This window comes from Oryctolagus cuniculus, chromosome 13 (assembly GCF_051225735.1).
Source record: "Oryctolagus cuniculus isolate XC-2025 breed Fujian yellow rabbit chromosome 13, ASM5122573v1, whole genome shotgun sequence".
Lineage (NCBI taxonomy): Eukaryota > Metazoa > Chordata > Mammalia > Lagomorpha > Leporidae > Oryctolagus > Oryctolagus cuniculus.
The window spans coordinates 48970286-48993163 of NC_142879.1; the positions used below are offsets into that span (position 1 = coordinate 48970286).

General features: G+C 46.7%; 1 protein-coding gene across 1 annotated transcript in view; it reads right to left on the reverse strand.

Annotated features, from left to right (window-relative positions):
- PIP4K2A (phosphatidylinositol-5-phosphate 4-kinase type 2 alpha) overlaps positions 1-18000 on the reverse strand; it is a 176063-nt gene extending 158063 nt beyond the window's left edge. Inside the window, exon 1 of the mRNA XM_002717397.5 lies at positions 17563-18000. Within this exon, the coding sequence (XP_002717443.3) occupies positions 17563-17706 (144 nt within the window). The 5' untranslated portion in view covers positions 17707-18000. The remainder of the gene's footprint in view (positions 1-17562) is intronic.
- Positions 18001-22878: the final 4878 nt, after the last annotated feature.

A 22878-nucleotide genomic window follows, 5' to 3' on the forward strand; every position in this document is an offset into this window, starting at 1 on the left:
GCCACATGCCTTTCACGTTTTTGTCTATCTTACTGGCTTTGTTTACAATCCATTTTTTCCAGTTTCTTCACCAGGCTAATTCCAATCAACTCTTGAAGAATTTTAAGGTCCAACTCACACACCACTAACTCTTTCAGGCAGCTTCTTAGTCCTGTACATCTCATGGCATCTAAGCATACAAACCCTTGGCGCAGTGGGTGGGGGTAGTGGGCCTGAAGGGCACTGCCCACGAGGATTCTGAGTGCCCCTCCACTCAGTGGTGACTAGCAGCCAAGCAGGCACCACAGGAGACACTGCTCCTGAAGCCACAGTTGGTTGGATTTGGATAGTGTCCAACTCTCTTTGTTTCATTCTTAATGAACTTGAAATTAGGATTCAGAGTATCTAATTATCATATGAATGTGCCTAGATCTGAGGACAAATAAATTAGGGAACTATATGGCATCTACATGAGTGCAGAGATGCTGAGAAAAACTAATATTCTTAGAGAAGGGGTTCATGGAAAGTGATGCAAAGATTAGAGACCCTGCTGCCCCAAGACAGAGTGAGGGATGAGACCTCTTTAGACCCTGGACTATGTGGGGCTCAGTGGAGGTTGCTGCCCTTATGCTCCAGGAGCTAGCCAATAATCCTTCTCTCTCTTCTTTAGCTAATCTGATTTATGTGACTGTCGTGTGCAACCAAATAAATTCTGAACAAGGCACTCCTCTTATTGCCCCCATTCACCACCTGCTTATGAGCCCCTTCCCAGGGAGACTGTGAACTCGTCCACAGACCAACTTTCTTGTCTTTCTTTATCCGAGGCATTGATCAGTTCCTAGTAGTTAGCAAATGGTCAATAAATAGTGAAAAGATCTTATTCAGAAGATCTGTTTTAGAACATTCTTTGGAAAGGTAGGAATTCTTCTCTTTGGATACGTGATACAAAGCTTAAAATCAATTTTGAGAAGAGCTGTGCAGTAGGCAGGCTGCCCAGTGCTGCTGATGCACTTACCCAAGCACAGGATTCTCCCTGTAACAACCTGCCCACAAGACAAAGGGAGGCCTCTTAGTATGCAAGGGAATATATACCAAAATATATGTACAAAAGCCTCACACCTCAGGTCTGCCAGTAGGCTTTCAAGTAATTTCAATCTTTTCAATACAGAGAATTAGTTATAAATAATTGTGACAATTTATAGTCATCAGATTATAAGAATTTTCATACAAATACACACATGCACATACAAAACACACTTCATATAATACCACATGTCAAAAGTTTTTTTAAATGATCAAACTATAGCATACTCCCCTATAAAGCAATAAGTTGATTTTTCAGGTAGGCACAGGGCTTTTGTCATGAAGATAGGGCAGGCATTTGACTTAAGAGATTAAAATACCAGTTAGTAGGCCAGAGTCTCACATCATAGCACCTGGGACTGACTTCCTGCTCTGGCTCCTGATTCCAATTTCCTGCTAATGCAGATAACAGGAGGCAGCAAGGGATGACTCAAGTAGTTGGGTTCCTGCCACCCACATGGGAGACTTGGACTAAGTTCCTGGCTCCAGCTTCAGCCCAAGTTGGGGACTGTTTGTGGGCATTTGAGCAGGAGTGAACCAGTAGATGGGGATGTGTTTCTCTCTCTCTCCTCTCAAACAAAACAGCAAAAACAGCATGCAGAAAGCTATAAAACACAAACAAACATAAAGCATTCTATCTAAAGAATCCAAGATTAATTTTATCCATACCATTTATAGGGAGAAGGTGACTTTATGCTCTTCTTGACATATGAAGGATCTCTAATGGAGGAGAAAACAATTCCTGAGTATCATTCATGGAAAAACAAAAGAAAAGGTGTAGGGTGGGCATTTGACACAACCATTAAGGCACCACTGAAGGGGCCGGCATTGTGATATAGTGAGTCCCGCCGCTGTTTCCAAGGCCAGCATCCTACATCAGTTCAAGTCCTAGCTGCTCAGCTTCTGAACCAGCTCCCTCCTAATGCCCCTGGGAAAGCAGTAGAAGATGACCCCATTAGTTGGGCCCCTGCCATCTATGTGGGAGACCAGGATGGAGTTCCTGGCTCCTGGCCCAGACCAGGCTGTTAGAGACACTTAGGGAGTTAACCAGCAAATGGAAAAATCTCTCTCTCTCTCTCTCTTTTTATTGTTCCATCTCTCTGCCTTTCAAATAAAAATAAATAAATAGATTAAAAAAAGAAACCACTGAGGACACCCACACCCCGTATTGGAAAAGTGCCTTGGGGTAAAGTCCTGGATCTCCTGACTCCAGCTTCCAGGTAACGCACTCCCTGGGAGGCAGCAGGTGACTGCTCAGTCTCTGCCACTCACATGGGAGACCTGGACTGAGTTCCTGGCTCCTGGCTTCCACCTGGCCCAATCCTGGCTTTGGAAGGCATTTGGGAAGCGAGGAAGTGGGTGGAAGATCTCTCGCTTTCTCTTTGCCTTCCAAATAAATAAATATATTTTTTTGAACTTCTTTTTTTTTTAATCTTTTTTTTAAACTTTTATTTAATGAATATAAATTTCCAAAGTACAGAATATGGATTACAATGGCTTCCCCCCCATAACGTCCCTCCAACCCGCAACCCTCCCCTTTCCCACTCCCTCTCCCCTTCCATTCACATCAAGATTCATTTTCGATTCTCTTTATATACAGAAGATCAGTTTAGCATGTATTAAGTAAAGACTTCAACAGTTTGCTTCCACACAGAAACATAAAGTGAAAAACACTGTTTGAGTACTAGTTATAGCATTAAATCTCAATGTACAGCACACTAAGGACAAAGATCCTACATGAGGAGTAAGTGCACAGTGACTCCTGTTGTTGACTTAACAAATTGACACTCTTGTTTATGGCACCAGTAATCACCCTAGGCTCTTGTCATGAGCTGCCAAGGCTATGGAAGCCCCCTGAGTTCACTGACTCTGATCATATTTAGACAAGGCCATGGTCAAAGTGGAAGTTCTCTCCTTCCTTCAGAGAAACGTACCTCCTTCTTTGATGACCCATTCTTTCCTCTGGGATCTCACTCGTGGAGATCTTTCATTTAGGTTTTTTTTTTCCCCAGAGGGTCTTGGCTTTCCATGCCTGAAATACTCTCATGGGCATTTCAGTCGGATCCGCATGCCTTAAGGGCTGATTATGAAGCCAGAGTGCTGTTAGGACATTTGCCATTCTATGGGTCTGCTGTGTATCTCACTTCCCATGTTGGATCATTCTCTCCCTTTTTGATTCTATCAGCTAGTATTTGCAGATACTATTCTTGTTTATGTGATCCCTTTGGTTCTTAGTCCTATCATTACAATCAACTGTGAACAGAAATTGATCACTGGGACTAGTGAGATGGCATTGGTACATGCCACCTCGATGGGATTGAATTCGAATCCCCTGGTATGTTTCTAACTCTACTGTTTGAGGTAAGTCAGCTTGAGCATGTCCCGAATTGCACATCTCTTCCCTCTCTTAAACCCAGTCATTTGCAACAAGATGGAGGAATTTGGAAAACATCATGCTGAGTGAATTAAGCCAGTCCCAAAGGGACAAATATCATATGTTCTCCCTGATTGGCGACAACTAACTGAGCACCAAAGGGGAAACTTGTTGAAGTGAAATGGACACTATGAGAAACAGTGACTTGATCAGCTCTTGTCCTGACGGTTGATGTACAATGTAATACTTTATCCATTTTAGTATTTTTTTTGTTCTAGTACCATTGGTTGAACTCTGTAATTAACACATAATTATTCTTAGGTGTTTAAATTATAACTGAAAAGTGATCCCTGTTAGGAATTTGGAAAACATTATGTTGAGTGAAATAAGCCAATCCCAAAGGGACAAATACCACATGTTCTCCCTGATAGGTAACAGCTAACTGAGCACCAAAAAGGAAACCTGTTAAAGTGAAATGAACACTATGAGAAACGGTGACTTGATCAGCCCTCACCCTGACTGTTGATGAGCAGCTTAATATGTTATCCCTCTTAGTATTTTTTTTGTTTGTTCTACTTAATACTTTTGGTTGAATACTGTAATCAATACACAATTATTCTTAAGTGCTGAAACTTAACTGAAAAGTGATCGCTGTTAAATATAAGAGTGGGAATAAATAAATATATTTTTAAAAAATCTTGTTCTGTAGTATCCCTAGACACTTGACAAAAAAATGAACCATCTTTTCCAGTGGACCACATTTTCACTTCACTCTAACACTCAAAGAATCCTCTCCATGTGACTGTGAGAATGAGCAGCTCAAAGCCAAAAGGAGGCAAACACAACAACAATCGGTGCCATGAAGAACCAGTAGAAACAGATCCAACGAAGATCTGAGATACTGGTATCATCATCACTTTTCAAATGTAGAGATTCTTAAATTTAACTCATGGCAAACTTCTGAATACTGGCCATCAGAAGTCCCAAACTAAATGGAGTGTGTCAGTGGTGCACACTGCTGTGTACTCTGCACCATGCTGTGTCTCAGACGACTGCAAACAAACTGGCGCTCTTCACCCAATGCACCTGGTGGCCCTTCAACATTCTGGCACTATTGGAGACAAGCACTTTGCTCTCAGAACCTTCCCTGCTGGGTTCACAAGGCAAAGTTCTTGTGTTGTCAACACAAGGTCTCTATGGCAAGGGCTTGCGGTCACCCCATACCTCTTATCTCCAACTTGCAGCAAGTTTCCCCACTCTCTAATGCATTGCATAACGTGCTCAGCAAAAGACTTTATATATTTTTGCTCAATCATTTAAAAAACTATTTAAGGCTTGATGGACATTTAATGTGGAGGAGTTCATGGTGCACCAACTGAGCACTAATGGCCAACTGCTCTACTCACTCATTCAACTACACTTACTGAGCACCTGCTACATAAAAGCACTGTTGTGGGTTCAAGGGATGTGGCCAGTAAATAAGACAAAGTTTCAACCACTGCGGAACTCAACCTTCTACTTGGGGGAGGTCCATAACAAACATGCAAACCACTCAGTTTCAGCTCTTGTTAAGTGTCATGGAGGAAGCCAAAAGGTAACACCACAGGGTGGGGACTACCTTAGATGAAGAGGTCGGATGGGCAGAGGATGCAACCCTTTAGCTGGGGGCTGAAAGTGAGCTCCTCTCGACAGGGAAGGAGCAGAGTGAGGGACTGCAGGAGTAATAAGGGGAGTGCCAAGGGATGAGGGCAAAGAGGGAAGAGGGGCCAGGCCATCGAGATCTCCGAAGCCATGGGAAAGAGTGGAGCTTTCACTCAAAAAGCAAGGGCCAGCTTTTGGAAGGTCTGACTGAGGAAGTGGCATCATATTGTCTATTTCGGAAAGAATTTGAATTAAAACAGGGAGACCAGTTAGTAGTCAGTGTTCTAGACAAACAGGATTTAAATAGGAAGGAAGATGCAGATTCACAACTCAAAAGTGGGACATGGAGGAGGAGTGGCAAGGAAATGATGAATCAATCAGCTCCTAGGCTTGGGGCTTCAGCGCACAGGAAGATGTCAGCCCATTTACTGACAGGAGGAAGACACTGGTTTACGGCATGACAGGAGTGGGGCAGAGCAGGGCCAGGGGATCAGATCTTATTTGGGGCATCTCATGCTGATATTTACATGAAGATACCTGGTAAGAAACTGAACATGGGGGATGGCGCTGTGTTGCAGCGGATTAAAGCCCTGGCCTGAAGCACCGGCATCCCATATGGGTGCCAGTTGGAGACCCAGCTGCTCCTCTTCCAATCCAGCTCTCTGCTATGGCCTGGGAAAGCAGCAGCAGATGGCCCAAGTGTTTGGGCTGCTGCACCCACATGGGAGACCCGGAAGAAGCTCCTGGCTCCTGGCTTCAGATTGGCTCAGCTCTGGCCATTGTGGCCATCTGGGGAGTGAACCAGCAGATAGAAGACCTCTCTGTCTCCACTTCTCTCTGTAACTCTGCCTTTCAAATAAATAAAATAAATCTTCAATAAATAAATAATAAAAGAAACCAAACATGGAGCTGGAGGGAGATGGCAGCACACTGAAGACACCAACCTTATCAATTGGCATAAAATGGTAGCAAAAGCCATGACACTAAATTCAATCATGTAGTAGGGGCGGGCCCTGGCACAGTGGATAACACACCACTTAGGACACATGCATCTGACATTCAGAGTGCCTGGGGTCGTGTCCCAGCTCTGGCTCCCGATTCCAGATTCCTGCTCACGTGCACTCTGGGAGGCAGTGGCGATGGCTCACGTAGTTGGTCCCTGCCATCCACATAGGAGACCCAGATTGAATTCCTAGCTCCTGGCTCTTGCCTGGTCTAGTTAGGCTATTGAAGGCATTTGGAAAGTGAACCAGCAAAACGGGAGATCGAGCCCTATGTCTGTCTGGGTCTATCTTTCTCTCTCCAAAAAAAAATAAATAAATAAATAAAATAAAATATCCGCAGTTGTGAAGACAACCCTGGATAGAGTCGTGGGGCTTGGCAGCAGTTTGGGACTGAATGAAAGAGGAGGAGCTTGATAAGGCAGCTAAGGAGGCATGGCCGGTAAGGCAGAAGGAAAACAGGAAAAGCCAAACAAAGAAGCCCCTGGATTGGAAGCCATAAGCATCACTGGAGATGTTAACAAGAGCAGTGCCTATGGAGCAGTAGGGATAAAAGCTACACTGGAAAAAGGAGAACCTGGCAGGTGGGGGCAGGCAGCAGGAGACTCTTCAGTATCAGCTATAAAAAGGAACAGAGAAGCTGAGCGGCCACAGTGAGGGCAAAGGAGAGCTGTTGCTGTCGCCGCCGCTGTTCCCTTTGTCTTGGGGAGGGAGGTCCTGTGGCAGAGAGGCTGCCACACAGAAGGCGCTGTGGTGAAGGCTACCATCCACAGCCTCACCATGCAGTCCAGCAGACACCACGCACAGCAGCTGACAGCAGAAGGGGAACTGGAATTGAAGTAGCCGCATGTGGCTCGCAGCTGCCAGGGCGGACAGTGCAGGCCTCCTGTGTGTTTGTGGACTGCTGCATGTGGCTGCCCAAAGGCTGCTAGATGGGACAGAGGGAGGAGCGGAAGTTGAAGGCCTCTGCTTGCTCAATGCTTTCTAGGTGAGAAAGCAGGGAGGCTACAAGGGGACAAGACACGAGAAGGAAGCTTACTGAGGAGGGCAGGTGTGAAATGAACTCAGGGAATAAGCAGGGGAGGCCTTAAAACTTAAAGTGACCCTTGCCAGAACTGGTGTTAGTTTTTCTCTGACAAAGATCACCTCTGTGGGAGCCAGCAATGTGGCTCAGCAGGCTGGGGTGCCGCCTGCGACAACAGCATCTAGTATGTGCGCCAGCTCCAGCTGCACCACTTCCAATCCAGCTCCCGGCTAATGTGCCTGAAAGGGCGGCAGAAGATGGCCCTGCCAGCCACATGGGAAACGTGGATGGAGCTCCTGGCTCCTGGCCTCAGCCTGGCCCAGCCCCAGCCATTGCTGACCATATCAGGAGTGAACCAGCAGACAGAAGATCTCTTTCTCTCTGTGTGTAATTCTGCCTTTCAGATAAATAAATAAATCTTTAATTAAAAAAAAAAAAAAAGAAAAGAAAAGATCAATTCTGTGGCCTTCCAGTCTGGTCTCAGCCTCCCTCCGCAGTCAGCTCCTGACATCCTGTCACTTCTGCATTTCTTTTCTTTTAATTTATTTATTTACGTGAAAGGCAGAGACAGAGAGAGACATCTTCTATCTGCTGGTTCACTCCCCAAATGGCTGCAACAGCCAGAGCTGGGCGGATCCAAAGCCAGCAGAACTCTTTCTGGGTCTCCCATGTAGGTGCGGGGGCCCAAGGACTTGGGCTATCTTGCACTGCTTTCCCAGGCCATAGCAGAGAGCTGGATCAGAAGTGGGGCAGCCGGGACTTGAAATGGTGCCCACATGGGATGCCGACACTGCAGGTGGTGGCTTAACCTGCTACGCCTTGGCACCGGCCCCCATTTCTGCATTTCTAACAGGTGTAAGCAGGTGCATACGGTCCCTGGCTGCATACAGACCCTGGCTGAATATGGTCCTAGTCAACGGCAGCTCTGTCAGCTCTTCGTTTTCTCGGAGTCCCCAGGCAGAGGTAATCATGACTCAGCCCCTCTTTTCATCTCCTACCACTGTACCCTCTCTGACCCTGCACCAGCCATGCCAGCTTCCTTGCAATTCCCTGAACCTGCTGAGCAAGCACAGCCTCATGGCCTCTGCATAGGACAATCCCTGGCCTGGCAAGCTCTTTCCCCAGAGAGCCTCACGCCTAAACCCTTCGCCTCCTTCGTACCTCTGCTCAATGTCATCTTCTTGCTGAGGCCAATCCTCGGTCCACGCCATTTATAATCCTCCCCTGCTGCATCCCCACCGGATCTGTTACTGTGCATGTATCTATCACTGGTCTGTCTCCCCTGCAGTTATACAGAGCAATTCCAGGGCAGGGTCCACAATATATCCATTTTGCATCCGAAACATCTTTCAGTATTTTCTGTGTTAAATGTGAAATAGCAACGGTTGCCATAACTTGCAACTAATGAAAGTGAGTTAGTTTTTTGACATCTCAAACAATCTAATCAGTAGTGGATATTATACCCCCCCAACACCCACACCCACACAACAAAACAAAATAGATGCAGAAAATAAAGCCACGGCACAAAGATAATTCTAAAATGAGAATTCTTCATTCAAAGATACACAGGGACACCAGATGCAATGGTGACATAATACTATGAATCAGAATAAAGCAACAATTAATTAAGCATAAAATAATTTGCCACGTTTCACTATTTAAAATGTATTTTTAAAAAATAATGACAGCTGACACCTATGAAGAACTTCTCAGGTGCCAGCAGTTATTTAGGCATCTTGCAAGTACTAGCTTATTTAAGCCACATAACGAACTTCAGTGGCAGGTGCTGTTATGACCTCCTTTTACAAATACAGGACCAAGAGAGGCTACGTAACTTGCTCAAGGTCCCACAGCCAAGAAACACCGTGACTCCAGAGTGCAAGAGCTTAAACACCGTGCTCAAGTGGAAACTATAAAGACTTACTTAGAATTTAAAAGCTTATCTTCAGGTAAGTTGCTGTTTTAAAGTTCCTTTCAACACCTTTTAGGAGTAAATTATATACTCATTGTTTCTCTAAATGCTCTGAACATAAATAATTATTTTCTTTCTGTAAAGGGAAAAATATTTTCAAAGAGTTTAACCCATATTATTACAAGGGTACTTCAAAAATTCTTCTTGAAAAAATGGAATTACAAGGTAAAATGGTTTACTTTGGTGCAAAGAAAATTTTTGAAATCTGTTTTTTTATAATAATTTCCATGAACTCCCTCATAGTTAATACTTTGTCCTTGCAAAAACAGCTCAAAGACTTAGAAGGAAGAGATCTCAGAGAAACAAGTAACGTTGGGGCCTGACACAGTCAGCACAGCTTGGGGTTTAGGGGTACTGGCTAGAACCCAACACCTACTAGCACAGAAATCCCAACGGCTCATGAATTCAACTCCACAGGTGCCTCCCCAGCAGCCTTCGCTCTGGCTGCTCGTGTTCTCCCTGGGTTCCCAACCCACCATCACCTTACTCTCATGAGAGTCCTCACCTGGATCACACCAACGCCTAAGTGGTCCATGAACAGAATTCAAGGACTCCATGGACTTGGTAGGATGACCCCTCTGTCTTTTCATTTATTTGAAAGCACTGTTCTGAGAAGAGGGCCACAGGGGCACAAAAAAAGAAAGGAAAAGAGGACAGAAGTAGACATGGGGACATAAGCTAGGAGCTTCTGATAACAGTTTAAGAAAGAGGAAGATTGGGCCAGCACCGTTGTGTAGCGGGTAAGCTCCTGCCTACAATGCTGGCAGCCCATATGGCTGCTCCACTTCTGACGCAGCTCTCTGCTGTGGCCTGGGAAAGCAATAGAACACGGTCAAAGTCCTTAGGCCCCTGCACTCACATGGGAGACTTGGAAGAAGCTCCTGGCTTCGGATCAGCCCATCTCCGGCCGTTGTGGCCATTTAGGGAGTAAACCAGCAGATGGAAGATCTCCCCCTACCCCTCTCTCTGCCTCTCCTTCTCTTTCTGTGTACCTCAAATAAATACATAAATCAAGGAAGGGAAGAAGGGAGGAAGGGAGGGAGGGAGGAAGGAGGGGAGGAAGGGAGGGAGGAAGGGAGGGAAGAAGGAATGGAAGATAAATCTGGGCAGGACTGGTATAAGTAAAGATGGATAGGCAGAGACAGGGTCAAGGCCATACTCAGGTGTTCCACATGAAAAACCACATCCTCTACTGTCTCCTACTTCTAACATTCCAAAAAGGGAAGCTGCCTCTCCTACTGATTTACTTCCTAAACCTTCCAGCTTTCACTCAGATACTGCGTCAATCACTCTAGCAAAAGGCACAACCCTGGGTATCAAGCTCTTGAGAACATCTAATGGTGCCACCTCCTTACTGAGTTTTCCTTTTCCCCTCCTTCTGGTTTCTTCTTCACCCATTCTTCCCCTGAAAGTCAAGAGTCCCTACTGCACACAGAGCTCTAACTTACCCGTATGTGCAATGACCAGTTCTGCCAGGACAGTTCCTACATCAGCCCTGACTTTGTTCCTGGGCTCCAGCCTGCCAGAGACCAGCTCCAGCCAGTCCAGGGGCCCCAAGGTGTGAGAGGTGTCAGCACTCAAAGAAATGAGAGACACTCACAGCAAGGCTGATGGCATGGCTCTGGCTTTTGAGCACCAGACTTTATTTTTATATTATAAGCCACATAATGATTTTTTCTTCTTACAATGAAAAGCCTGTTGTCCATTTTTTTTTTAATTACAATTTTTTTGATTTTCAAGGGCATACTCAGAGCATGGGTTACAAGCACAGACAGGTGCAAGATAACAGGCTGCCCACACAAGCCAAGGCCTCGAGTGCTGCTGAACTACGCAGAAATTGGCTACATAGGCTAGAATAGTACCTTCCTAATCTAATCTTTACTAGAAGCCCCAAGTTCAAAGCAGACCCTTTTTAAAATGTATCCCCTCTTTGCAATTTTTTCTGTAATTATTTAATTTCTTTATTGTACATATTTAAAGATTCACTTAGCTCTATTCTACAGTTTTGACATCCTAACCATTGTAGTATTTGTAGCATATAGGGAATTAAAGCTTTATTAACATCTATCTTTATTCCAGTGGGACGTATATACCAGAGAGCCTGTTGCCTTTTAATTCTTTTCTACAAACAGCTCAACCTTGCATAAGGCATTAACCCTTTCTTCTACACTAACATTCTGCTTGATTAAAATTCTACAAGGCAATGGACATTTTGGAGGTTATGAGACTAAGTGCTCTTCCGTAAAATTCGGAATACAGCAATCATTAGCAGGACCACCAGGAAGCTCCAGCTTGTAGTTCCCATCAAACCTAAAACCACCAAGAGGACCGCAGCTGTCCTTCTCATGCCTTGCTGAGACAGACCTTCTGCTGTGACCTTGTCAGCAGCTGAAGTTGCCTTGGCCTCGTCACCAGCCCAACCTTCCCAGCATCCCACATGTACTGTCATTGAAACATCTACCCATCACCACCTGCAATTCAACATTTCTTAAATCATGGGGCAGGTGTTTGGCAGAACACCACATCCTGCTTCAAGCCCTAACTCTCCCACTTCCAATTCAGCTTCCTGCGAATGCACACCCTGGGAAGCAGCAGGTGATGGCTCAAGTGCTTGGGTACCCACTACCACATGGGACACCCAGATAATGCTCCAAGCTCCTGGCTTTGTCCTCACCCAACCTTTTAGGGAATGAATCAGCAGGTGGAATTTCCATTTGTCTTTGCCTCTCTGCTTTTTAAGTAAAATGAAAATAAATAAATTAAAAATGATTTTAAAAGTTCCTTGTAACAAAATTTTTTCTATCTTTATCCAACACAAATTGTTTCTCCTAATTCTTCTAACTCCATCAAAGGGTTACGATTCTTCCAAGGACTCCTCTCGTACACTCAGGAGACAAAATCTGACCTTGTCTCTTCCTTTTTACAGCTCTCTTTCACAGCCTCTCTACTCAAAGTGTAACCCAGGGACCAGCAGCCTCAGGCCTCACCTCCATCAGACCTGCTGCACCAGAATCTGCATTTTTTAAAAGTTCCCAAATGATTCATATGCAAGTTAAATTCTGAGAAGCATGAGTCTAGTACTTACTAATATGCCACCAACCTAACTGCATCTGAATTTTCTCACTTTTAAGCATCATTTACTGAATCCTTATTATGTGCCAATTACTGTGATGGGCCTTTAAATACATTATCTCATTGAACCCTCAAAATGACATGGGAGGCTATCACCATTATCTCCACTTCAAGACTGCATAAATTCAGGCTCAACTGGCTACAATCACCTGCTCACAGAGCCCATGAATGATGGAATCAGGATTTGACCTCATACTATATCATACCAATTGCACCAATTCCATTCAATTCCAAAACAGGTATTTCCAAGAGTCTGCTGGCAGGATCAACTGCCTCGGGCACTGCATTTCCTAACCAACACAGGGGTAGGTTCTGCTGGTTTATCACGCGCCTTGCCGCCAGTGTCTTGGAAGGTACTGCGGACCACCCTGTTTGGAAAAGAGAAGGCACTGTCCTGCATGGGGCAGCATTCAGAATACTAAAGATCTCTCAAAGGTATCTAATAAATGGAAAAGATGTTCTTTATTCTCAGAATATATTCACTAAATTAGGGAGTATAAAACCACTTCCCTAATAATGAACTTTGCTTTTCTCTGAAAAATGAAGAGACAAAAAAAATCAGATTAATTTTTGAATGAATGGTTAGTTGGGTTCCATTCAATGAGTTTCATTTAATGTTTAGCTAATTTTCATTTTATTTTAATCTAATTGCCTTTTTATATTCTACTCAGTCAAAATAATTTCATAGACATTTACATCTTTTTTTTTTTTTTTTTTTTTTTTTGACAGGCAGAGTAGACAATGGGAAAGAGACAGAGAGAAAGGTCTTCCTTTGCCATTGGTTCACCCTCCAATGGCTGGCGCACCGCACTGATCCGAAGCCAGGAGCCAGGTGCTTCTCCTGGTCTCCCATGCGGGTGCAGGGCCCAAGCACTTGGGTCATCCTCCACTGCACTCCCGGGCCACAGCAGAGAGCTGGCCTGGAAGAGGGGCAACTGGGACAGAATCCGGTGCCCCGACCGGGACTAGAACCCCGTGTGCCGGCGCTGCTAGGCGGAGGATTTGCCTATTGAGCCGCGGCGCTGGCCCCATTTATATCATTTTTAAACCTGGTTTCTTCTTTCACCTTTTTTTAAATATCCAAATATAAACCCATGAACCTAAAAGGAATCACTATTTCTCCAAAATAACATTTATCTATTTCAAGTCTTAGATGTTGCTGAGGATTTGATAAAAGCTATGGATGTGGCCTCCAGAAAGCCACATATTCCCCAATGCACAGAAAACACGTCACCTGTTTTAAGGCTAGTCCTTTCAAGCCACCACTTGTGACACTGGCATCACATGTCAGAGTGCCAGTTCAGGTCCCAGCTGTTCCACTTTAATCCAGCTCCCTGCTAATGTGCCTGGGCAAGTAGGATGATGGCCCAAGTACTTGTGCATTGTCACCTTGTGGAAGACCTGGATAGAGTTCCTGGCTCCTGACTTCAGTCTGGCCATTGCAGCTATTTGGGGAATGAAGGAGGATCTTTGAGTTTCTGTGTCTCTGAGTGAGTGAGTGAGTGTGTGTGTGTGTGTGTGTGTGCGCCCCTCTCTCCCTCTGCCACTCTACCTTTCAAATAAGCAAAATAAATATATATTTTAAAAAGGGTTGGCCTTCACAGATCCCCAGGGGTAATCCCCAAAGATAAACACTCCAGCTCTATTATGAGAACAGGCCCCTGCCTGATACTGCCTGCCCGGTGGAGTAAACCAGTTGGCTATGAAGCAGAATAAAGACAAGTGGACAGAAAAGTCCCAAGAGTACCCAAGCACCTGGTTCTTCTTGGGGTCCAGTTACCAGTTCTTCCTCCTACTATGCAGCTCCCCCAAATCTTCCTGATATTTGAATCTTTGCCCAAATGTGGTGTCTAGGGCTTGAAATGGAGACTCCTAACACAGGCTACTTTGAAGTATTCTGTGTTAAACAAGGGTTACATCCCTTAAAATCACTCTATATCAGTAATGAATGTCTTCTTTCAATTATTTAGATAGGTTTGTAAACACTAATTTCTAAAAGGCTCACATTTTGCATGTCTAAGGATCTTTTCATATCTATTTAAAACAAGTCTTGGCTCTTATCATTCAACATGCTTAACACTATTAAAATATCGTTTTAAGAAGTAAGCTGCCTGATGAGTTTTTAGTTTAATTCCAAATGTTAATGAGACAAAACTGTCTTAAGTTATCTTTTTCTTTATAAATTCAATTATAATATCTGCTTGAAATACTTAAAATAAAAACTGGCACTGATCCATTCACTGATGGATATTTTATGTTAGAAAGCAGTAACATTTCAAATTAACCACACAATAGCAGGCTTATTCTGACACTGAGCATTGCCCAAATCAAGATCTTCATTCCCACCGCAATGGTCTTGAAAATGTTCACTTTAATTGTAAGATTTTACATTTCACTTAAATGGACACTATGTAATAGACTGCAATGCAGTTCAACTACAATCAAACACTTATTTCACAATCTCTTACAATCACCATAAATTTCCCTACCCTCTAGTCAATGCCCTGAAGATTTCCTGAATGCTGCTGCATTTGCAAGATTATAATAGCATTGCAACCTTTATTACATATACTATTACCATTCTACACATCTTACTATGACACTGTACACCCACTTAACTGTAAAAACAGTTGAATCTTGCTAGTTAGGAGAAAAAACTTGGAAATCATCCAGTCTATCAACCTTACTTCAGAGATGCAAAAATGCAAAAACTACTTAACATGCCCAAGGTCAACAGTAGGAATTAAAGAACTAGAACACAGATCCAAAGAGCTTTTTACCACAATATGTGTGAGATGCCCCATCCCCTTATAAGATGCCTAGATGATGAAATAAATGTGTAGTTTCTCTTTAGTGCTCCAAATCTGTCGTTATTTCCTAATATCCAGTGATAAGTTCACATGACTGTTCAAAGTACGGAACTACTATATTCATGACAAATCTTAATTCTGATCACATTAGAGATGTAGGAAAAGACATTTAAATTATCTATTCCTTTTCAGCTATACTTTCTCAAGGGTCCCATTCACATCCAGCACTATTTTTGCTCATTCTTAATATTGCTGACATCCTTATTCTCACATTAAACTGTAAACTTTGGGGCACAAGTCATATAAAACATGTATCTACTATCAGATATTATCTCCTAAAATTAAATCAACAAGAAGTACATGGTATCTAAGAGTTTAAATTTCATCCTTACATACACTCTGGTATTCTTCCCCCAAAAACCAGTATATTTAAAACAAATAGACATTTTGAAAAAGAAACTCATGGAAAAGATGCTTTTAATACGAAGGCAGATATCTCTGATATTTGGACATACATATGAGAGGGGTTTTAGCAATCTTTCCCACTGTGGCTGGCACTGCCTGTGCCCAATATAAATAATAGGCTTGTATCCTATGGAAACCTGGAAACCTCACTCCGCTGGCTATGTATACTCACTTCTCATGAAGACAAAAGTAACACCAAACTTACTACCTACAGATGATACATTATAAGCCTTAAGTAGTTTTGAAATATTTCCAATGCAAGAAACTATAAAACAAATGTAGCAAACCATAAAATCCAGTAACACATAAGCAGTCCCAGTAACACATGCACAGTTGCAAGATTTTCTAAAGTAAACTGGAATTCAGACTGATTCCTGGGGAGCACACTTTTTCGGCAGCACACTGTTGACACTACTTTACTAGATTAAACCTTGAAACAAACAATCTCCTGGCCAAAACACCAGAACTCTGAGAGATAAAAACACCCATAAATATGAGTAAGCACAAGGAGACATACATCCTATTCTGTAAATTACAGGTTTCTATCCCAGAAACTAACAACATAAATTTTTTTAAAAAGTGTTTAACAAAATTAGACATAGCTCTAAATTACAGATTTATCACATAGGAAACCATTCGTTTCATTTTCCCCATAAAACTTGGGGGAGTTTTTGGTGCAGCCATGCATGTATGCTGTTGCAACATCTTACAACTCTGATAGCTTTGTTTTTTTTTTTTTTTAAAGTGTATTTCAGTTAAAATGAACTTAAGCGGATCACGCATTAAGCTGGTAGAAACAATTATTTCTCAACTTTGTTAAAAACAGCCACTCCACGCAATCAGCCCTGTTACTGTTTCACCTTTTCCCCCAACACCATCGGGGAATAGAAATCGGACAATGATGCTTCTGAGACATCTTAAACAACTTCGTGAAACCGAGAGTGCTCTCTCAAACACCAACGTGGTTTTCTGCCTTCTCCGTCACGGTGAAAAGGACACAATGACACCCGTGGACATCAAAAGCACGAAAAGCAAGTTTGCCTCTTTTCTCGGATGCCCACTGACTGCAGTGGGCAAGGTCACGGTCAAAATTCGCTGTCTTATTTCTACTTCCGCAGCTCTGCCAACAGCTCCTATCACATTTCCTGATCCCCATCTGAGTTGATTAAAACTGCAGGAGTTCCTCGCGGTAAGATCTGCAGGAGGCTGTTTCGGACCCTCGCACCGCAAACCGCATAGCCCGCGGGGGCGCATCTTCCACCGCCCGTGGCCGTACGCGAAGCTTCCCCAGGCGTTCTCCTGCAGCCTTTTAAACACAGCCCCTGCGCAGAGGCTGTCAGCTCAAGACCCCCCGTCCGCGCCCGCCGGGACCCCTCCAGCGGGCCCCGCCCGGACCGCCCTCCGCAGGCGGCGGCTTAGGGCCGGCTGCGGGAGGAGGTGAGCGGAGCGCACTCCCCGCCAATGGCTCCTCCGCCCGCGATGCGGGAGACGAGCGGCCCAAGATGCTGAACACCAGTGCAACACTTGCACTGGCTTCTAATTTGCCAAAAGGCCTCCTCGTGTCTAATAATACTTCCTTTAAAGAGGAGGGGGGGAGACCTAAGCTCTTAAGCTGTTGCCCCAAATCGTGCTCTCCCGACCGCCCGCAGGAGGTTCCGGACGCCCCCAACCTGGAACAGGTACACCTGCCTGGCGGCGGGGGGTACCGGAGCGGTGGCCTGGACTCGGCCCCCAGCAGCCCCTGCCAGGCTGACAGGCGAGGCGGAGCCGTGCCCCGCACAAACTTCCCACTTCCCAAGCTGCGGGGACCTCCCTGCGGGCGGGCGGGCGAGCGGACCGCGGGCAGCACCAGCACCGGCCGCAGGGCTCAAACGCAGACCGGACCCCTCGTGCCGCTCCGGGTCCGAAGGTCCAAAGGGGGCGCAAGTGGTCGGGAGGGGAGAGCGCGCGCCCCGGGGCCGGGGGCGCCGAAGTGGAAGGTGAGACCCAGCAGGTTCCGGCTGCCCGCCCCGCAGCAGCCGCGGCCGGAGGAGGAGGGGAACGAGGAGGAAGAGGACCGCGCGCCGCAGCCGAGCCCTTACCGAGTGGTTTACCCCCCACATCAGGACGCTGAGCAGCGGGTCGCTGGCCCGGAACAGCTTCACTTTCTGCGCTACGAAGTGCTTCTTCTTGGTCTTGGTCTTGCTCGCCAGCACGGAAGACCCCAGGTTTCCGGGGGTCGCCATGGCCGCCGCCTCCGTCCCCTCCACCGCCGCGCTCCCGAGGCCGGGGACCCGCCCTCTACACACCCGCCCGGGGAGGCAGCCGCATCCCCTCGGCGGCGGCCCCGGCGCGCCGTGCCCGCTTCCGCCTGCCGCCGCCGCCGCCGCCGCCGCCGGCGCACTCGGCCCCACTCGGCTCGCTCCGCCCGCTCGGCCCAGCTGCGGCGGGAGGCTGTGCCCGGCTCGCGCCCCGGCCCGGCTCCCGCGCCCGCCGCGGCTCCGCGCTCAGCCCGCGGCTGGACCAGGCGCGCCGCGAGCGGCTTCCGCGTTGGGCGCCGGCGTCATGACGCAGGGGGCGGGCGGGCAGCAGCTGCGGCGCCGCCAGGCGGGGCGCGGGGCGCGGCCGCCGGACCGTTAGGCTGCGCGCTCCGGCTCGGGCTCCGGCTGCGGCTCCTGCTTCCCGCGGCCCGGCCGCCCCGGTGCGCAGGAGAGCTCGGGGAGGCAGCTCCAGGCCACGCGGAAGAGGCCGCGGGGTGAGCGTTGGCTGCTGGGAGCGTGAGCACTCCGCTGGGCATCCCCTCTGCTCTCCAGAGAGCGGAGAGGAAGGGAGGCGCTGGGAGCGGGGAGGTGGCGGGGAGCCCCCAGAGGCATGAGCCAGGGAAGCGAGGAGGCTCAGGGAGCCGCTGCTTAACGGTTCCGGGAGTCCCGGAGAGCTGGTGCACCCTGAACGCCGCATGCGGAGCCAGGCTCCCCAAGCGCCAAGTCGGAGCATCTTGGCACGTGGACGTCCACCTTGAAAAGTGCCCCTGAACCGAACTTAATCCGTATGCGCCTTCACCTTTTTGGCCCTTTGGGTTTGCTCTTTCCCAGACTCCCTGAGTCATTCGAGAGGGAGAATCGCACCTAATACTCTGCCCTGTCATTCCCTGCCCTCGCTGCTCCCCAGGCAGGACCCTGGATCGCTCTCCAGAGCCCTTGGTTTAGCCAGAAACACGGCCCCTAAATTGCACCTCCTTCTTGAAGTCCGTCAGCGCAGCGTGTTCCTCACCATCCCTACCCGCCCCCCCCCGCCCCCCCCCCCCCCCGCCACAGTATCCTCACCTTCCTCCGTGGAAACCTGGTCGCCATCTCCATGGGTACCTACGTTTAGCTGTTATGCTAGGAGTGCCTGGCCCACCTCTGAGGCTACCAAGTACATCTAAAAGCCTGCTGTTTTGTAACTTCCCCAGTCATCTCATCGCATGCCAGGTACTCGCTCTCACTCAGCTCAGGGGTGACATTGTCGCCAATTATCAGTTTTACCCTGCCCCAATACAGGGCTGTGCTCTGTGCCCTTGGTGTACCCTGCTTGGTTCTGTTTGGGAGACAAAGGATGAGGGATTCCTTAAGGAGCTTCCGTGGGGTGGGGCGGCAGATCCTGGGATCACCCTCATGTGCTCTTCAGAGGGACGGCCCAGAGTTCTCTAGTTCTTTTCCACTTTCTTTTTACTACCATCAAAAATGATACCTGCTCCCCCGGCATCAACCATCGCCACTTTTAGTGGTTAAAAAGAAAAACAAAAACAAAAAACAAAACAGGGGCAGGTGTTGTGGCATGAGGGATTAAGCCGCAGCCCGCGGTGCCTGCATCCCAGATGGGCATCATCTGTGTCCCTGCTGCTCCACTTCCAATCCAGCTCCCTGCTAATAGCCTGGAGAAAGCAGCAGAAGACGGCTCAAGTGCTTGGGCCCCTGCACCCATATGGGAGACGGGGAGGTGAAGTTCCTGGCTCCTGGCTTCAGCCTGGCCCAGCATTGGCCATTGTGGCCACCAGGGGAGTGGACCAGCAAATGGAAGATCTCTCTATCACTTCCCCTCTCTCTGGAACTCTGACTTTAAAAATAAATAAATCTTTCAAAAAGAAAACCAAACTCAATTTTGTAGTGAGAAGACATGGGATTGAGCTGTATGTAGCTCACTTGCTTAGTTGATCAAATTCCTTTCTCTCCGGCCAGCTCTCTGCTGTGGCCAGGGAGTGCAGTGGAGGATGGCCCAAGTACTTGGGCCCTGCACCCCATGGGAGACCAGGAGAAGCACCTGGCTCCTGCCATAGGATCAGCGTGGTGCGCCGGCCGCAGCGCGCTGGCCGCGGCGGCCATTGGAGGGTGAACCAACGGCAAAAAGGAAGACCTTTCTCTCTGTCTCTCTCTCTCACTGTCCACTCTGCCTGTCAAAAAAATAAATAAAATAAAATAAAAAAATAAGAATAAATAAAAAAATTCCTTTCTCTAAGCCTCGTTTTCTCTGATTGGTGTAATCAGACAAAAATGTCACGTTAGGGCTTCCTCCGGACCTGTAATATAATCCTGCCCTACCATACTTTATAGGGTGTTTGTTAGAATCAAAGCTACACTAGGTAACATCCATGGAAGCCCTCCGTACCCCACACAACAAAGATAAAACGCAGATGGCTTGCAAGTCGTCCCTCGCCTCAGACAAATGCCCGACTGAACCCACCTACACTTGTTCACAGGCACCTTTTAAAAGCCTAAAACCAACTTCAACATCTTCCCCCAGCCCACAAGTTGCTTTTTGTAATACAAGAAATGGCATTCATATCACTGTTACCCCAGCTAGAAGTTCATTTAACAAATTTTCATTGACTCAGGCTTGAAAGCTTAGCATTATCATTGATTATTCCTTCTCATCACCACTCCTTGCTAAGCCCTGTACCAGATTTTGCCCTTGAAAACAATTATGCTAAAATATTGTTTCTTCCCTGGTGCTTTCGTGGTCTTTCCTTGTTGAAATTAATCCTTCCAGCTCAGTGCTTCATGGCATTTTATTGGTTTCATAGTAGGTACGTTATACTTAATAGGGTATTAATAATGCAAGATAATGGGCTTGCTGTAAGTGCTTAAAAAGCTAAACTCGGTAATGATTAAGTGCTGAATGAGCCTCGAGGAAGGCGTTGTCGTGAGATTTCACACTGGAGAGCAGCAAGCTATGGATGAGTTGAGAGACCAGTGTCATCCTTGTGACAGAAAGACAGGGACACAGGCATGGAGATGAAGATCTGCATGAAATGTTTGGATATCAGAGGAGACTAGAACTTTCAAAAGGAGGTCAGTGCTAGGTACTTAGTGCTGTGGTTAATTCACTGCTTAAGATGCCTGTGTCCCATATGGTAGTCCTTGGGTTTTAGTCCCAACTCTGCTTCTGGTCCAGCTTCCTACTGGTGCACATCCTGGGAGGCAGCAGGTTGATGGCTCAGATTCTTGGGTCTCTGCTGTCAAGTGGGGCCCTGAATTTAGTTCCAGGCTCCTGGCTTTCACTTGGCCCAGCTCCAGCTGTTGTGGTCACTTGGAGGATAAACCAACAAATGCAAGATTTCTTCTCTGTCTCTTTGTCTCTTTCTGTCTTTCAAAGTTTTTTTTTATTTTTTTATTTTTGAAAATTTACTTATTTGAAAGGCAGAACTAAAGAGGGAGATATCTTCCATCCACTGGTTTACTCCCCCAAATGGCTGCAAAAGCCAGGGCTAGTCCAACCGGAAGCCAGGAGCTTCATCCAGGTCTCCTATGTGGGTGGCAGGGTCCCAAGGACTTGGGCCATCTTCCATGCTTTCCCAGGCACATTAGCAGGGAGCTGGATCAGAAGTGGAGCAGCCAGTACTTCAACTGACACCTATAAGGGATGCCAGCACTGCTTTAACCCACTACATCACAACACCCGCTCTCAAAGAAATGAAAATTTTAAAAAAGATTTATTTATTTATTTGAAAGTCAGAGTTACACAGAGAGAGAAGGAGAGGCAGAGAGAGAGAGGTCTTCCATCCGCTGGTTCACTCCCCAATTGGCCGCAACTGCCAGAGCTGTGCCAATCCGGAGCCAGGAGCTCCTTCCAGGTCTCCCACATGGGCAGGGGCCCAAGGACTTGGGCCATCTTCTACTGCTTTCCCAGGCCATAGCAGAGAGCTGGATCAGAAGTGGAGCAGCCGGGTCTCGAACTGGCACCCGTATGGGATGCTCGCATTTCAGGCCAGGGCTTTAACCCACTGAGCCACAGTGTCGGCCCCAGAAATGAAATTTTTAAAACGATAATCTCTTAATGAAAAGTTTTGATGATTTAACTAGCTTTGAATAACATTTCATGCCATGTTCACAAATACATTTTGAAATGATTGCCAGTGACTGTTCACGGTAACATTGTGTTCCGTGGAGGCTGTGTGAGATGCAGGAGTTCTGAAATCAAAACTGACCTTGGCAGGCACTCAGTGCTGTAGCCAAATTGTGCACAGTAGGTGGACCTCTGGGCTCCAGAGAAAGGTAGCCCATTTCCTGATGTCATGGGGAACTGGAAGCTCCTGCAAGGCTGCTGGAGCCACTCAGAGCCCCACCTCACTCCCTTCCACCTAGCAGCATGGCAACGTGTTAATGACTTCGAAGAGGACATTCTCATCTCTCACATTTCCATATGAAGTTCCCACAGCCAGGCAGCATTTGAGCAAGGTTCCATTCAGAAGTGCTTAACTGTGACATTGGGCTGGGATAGACACACTACTGGAACTTGAGGGCTTAGCAACCTAACACATTGATCACTGTGTTCCTCTGGAGTCTATGTGATAATGAATCAGTGCCTGTGTTCTGCCCATCCTTGGGGAAGCCACCAGTTCAGACAGCTTATGCTGTCAAGGGTTCAAGAATTCACCAAGGGTCTTGAAGCGAGGCTTGGCTAGGAAAAGAAGAAGTAAGGAATTCGGCCTCAAGAAGGGCATGTGGCTGTTTCAGTCAGGAGACCCCAGCTCCTTCCGTAAGTGCCTCTCCAACAGCCACACCCCTTTGCATTTGTTTGGTTCATGTGTTCATCTGGTGCCAGTGTCATTACAGCTCCAAGAAACGCCCTGGCAGCCAAGCCCACTAAGAAGTCGGGAAATATGGAGATTACTGAAAGGCTACCGATACCCACTGATTTATGCATCTTGTTGCCATTTTGCTTTGTTTTGTTGTACTAAAATCAACTTTGTTTACTATCTTAAAACAATATGATGAAAGTGTTACATTGACTAAAGTATACAGAAATAGAAGTTGAAATAGCACAGATGCCCTGATATCTTACTCGATTTCTTGAAAGGAGTGGTGTTTGGCGTAGCAGTTAACACCCGTGTGCCATTTTGGAATACCTGGCTCTGGCACCTGACTCTAGCTTCCCCACAG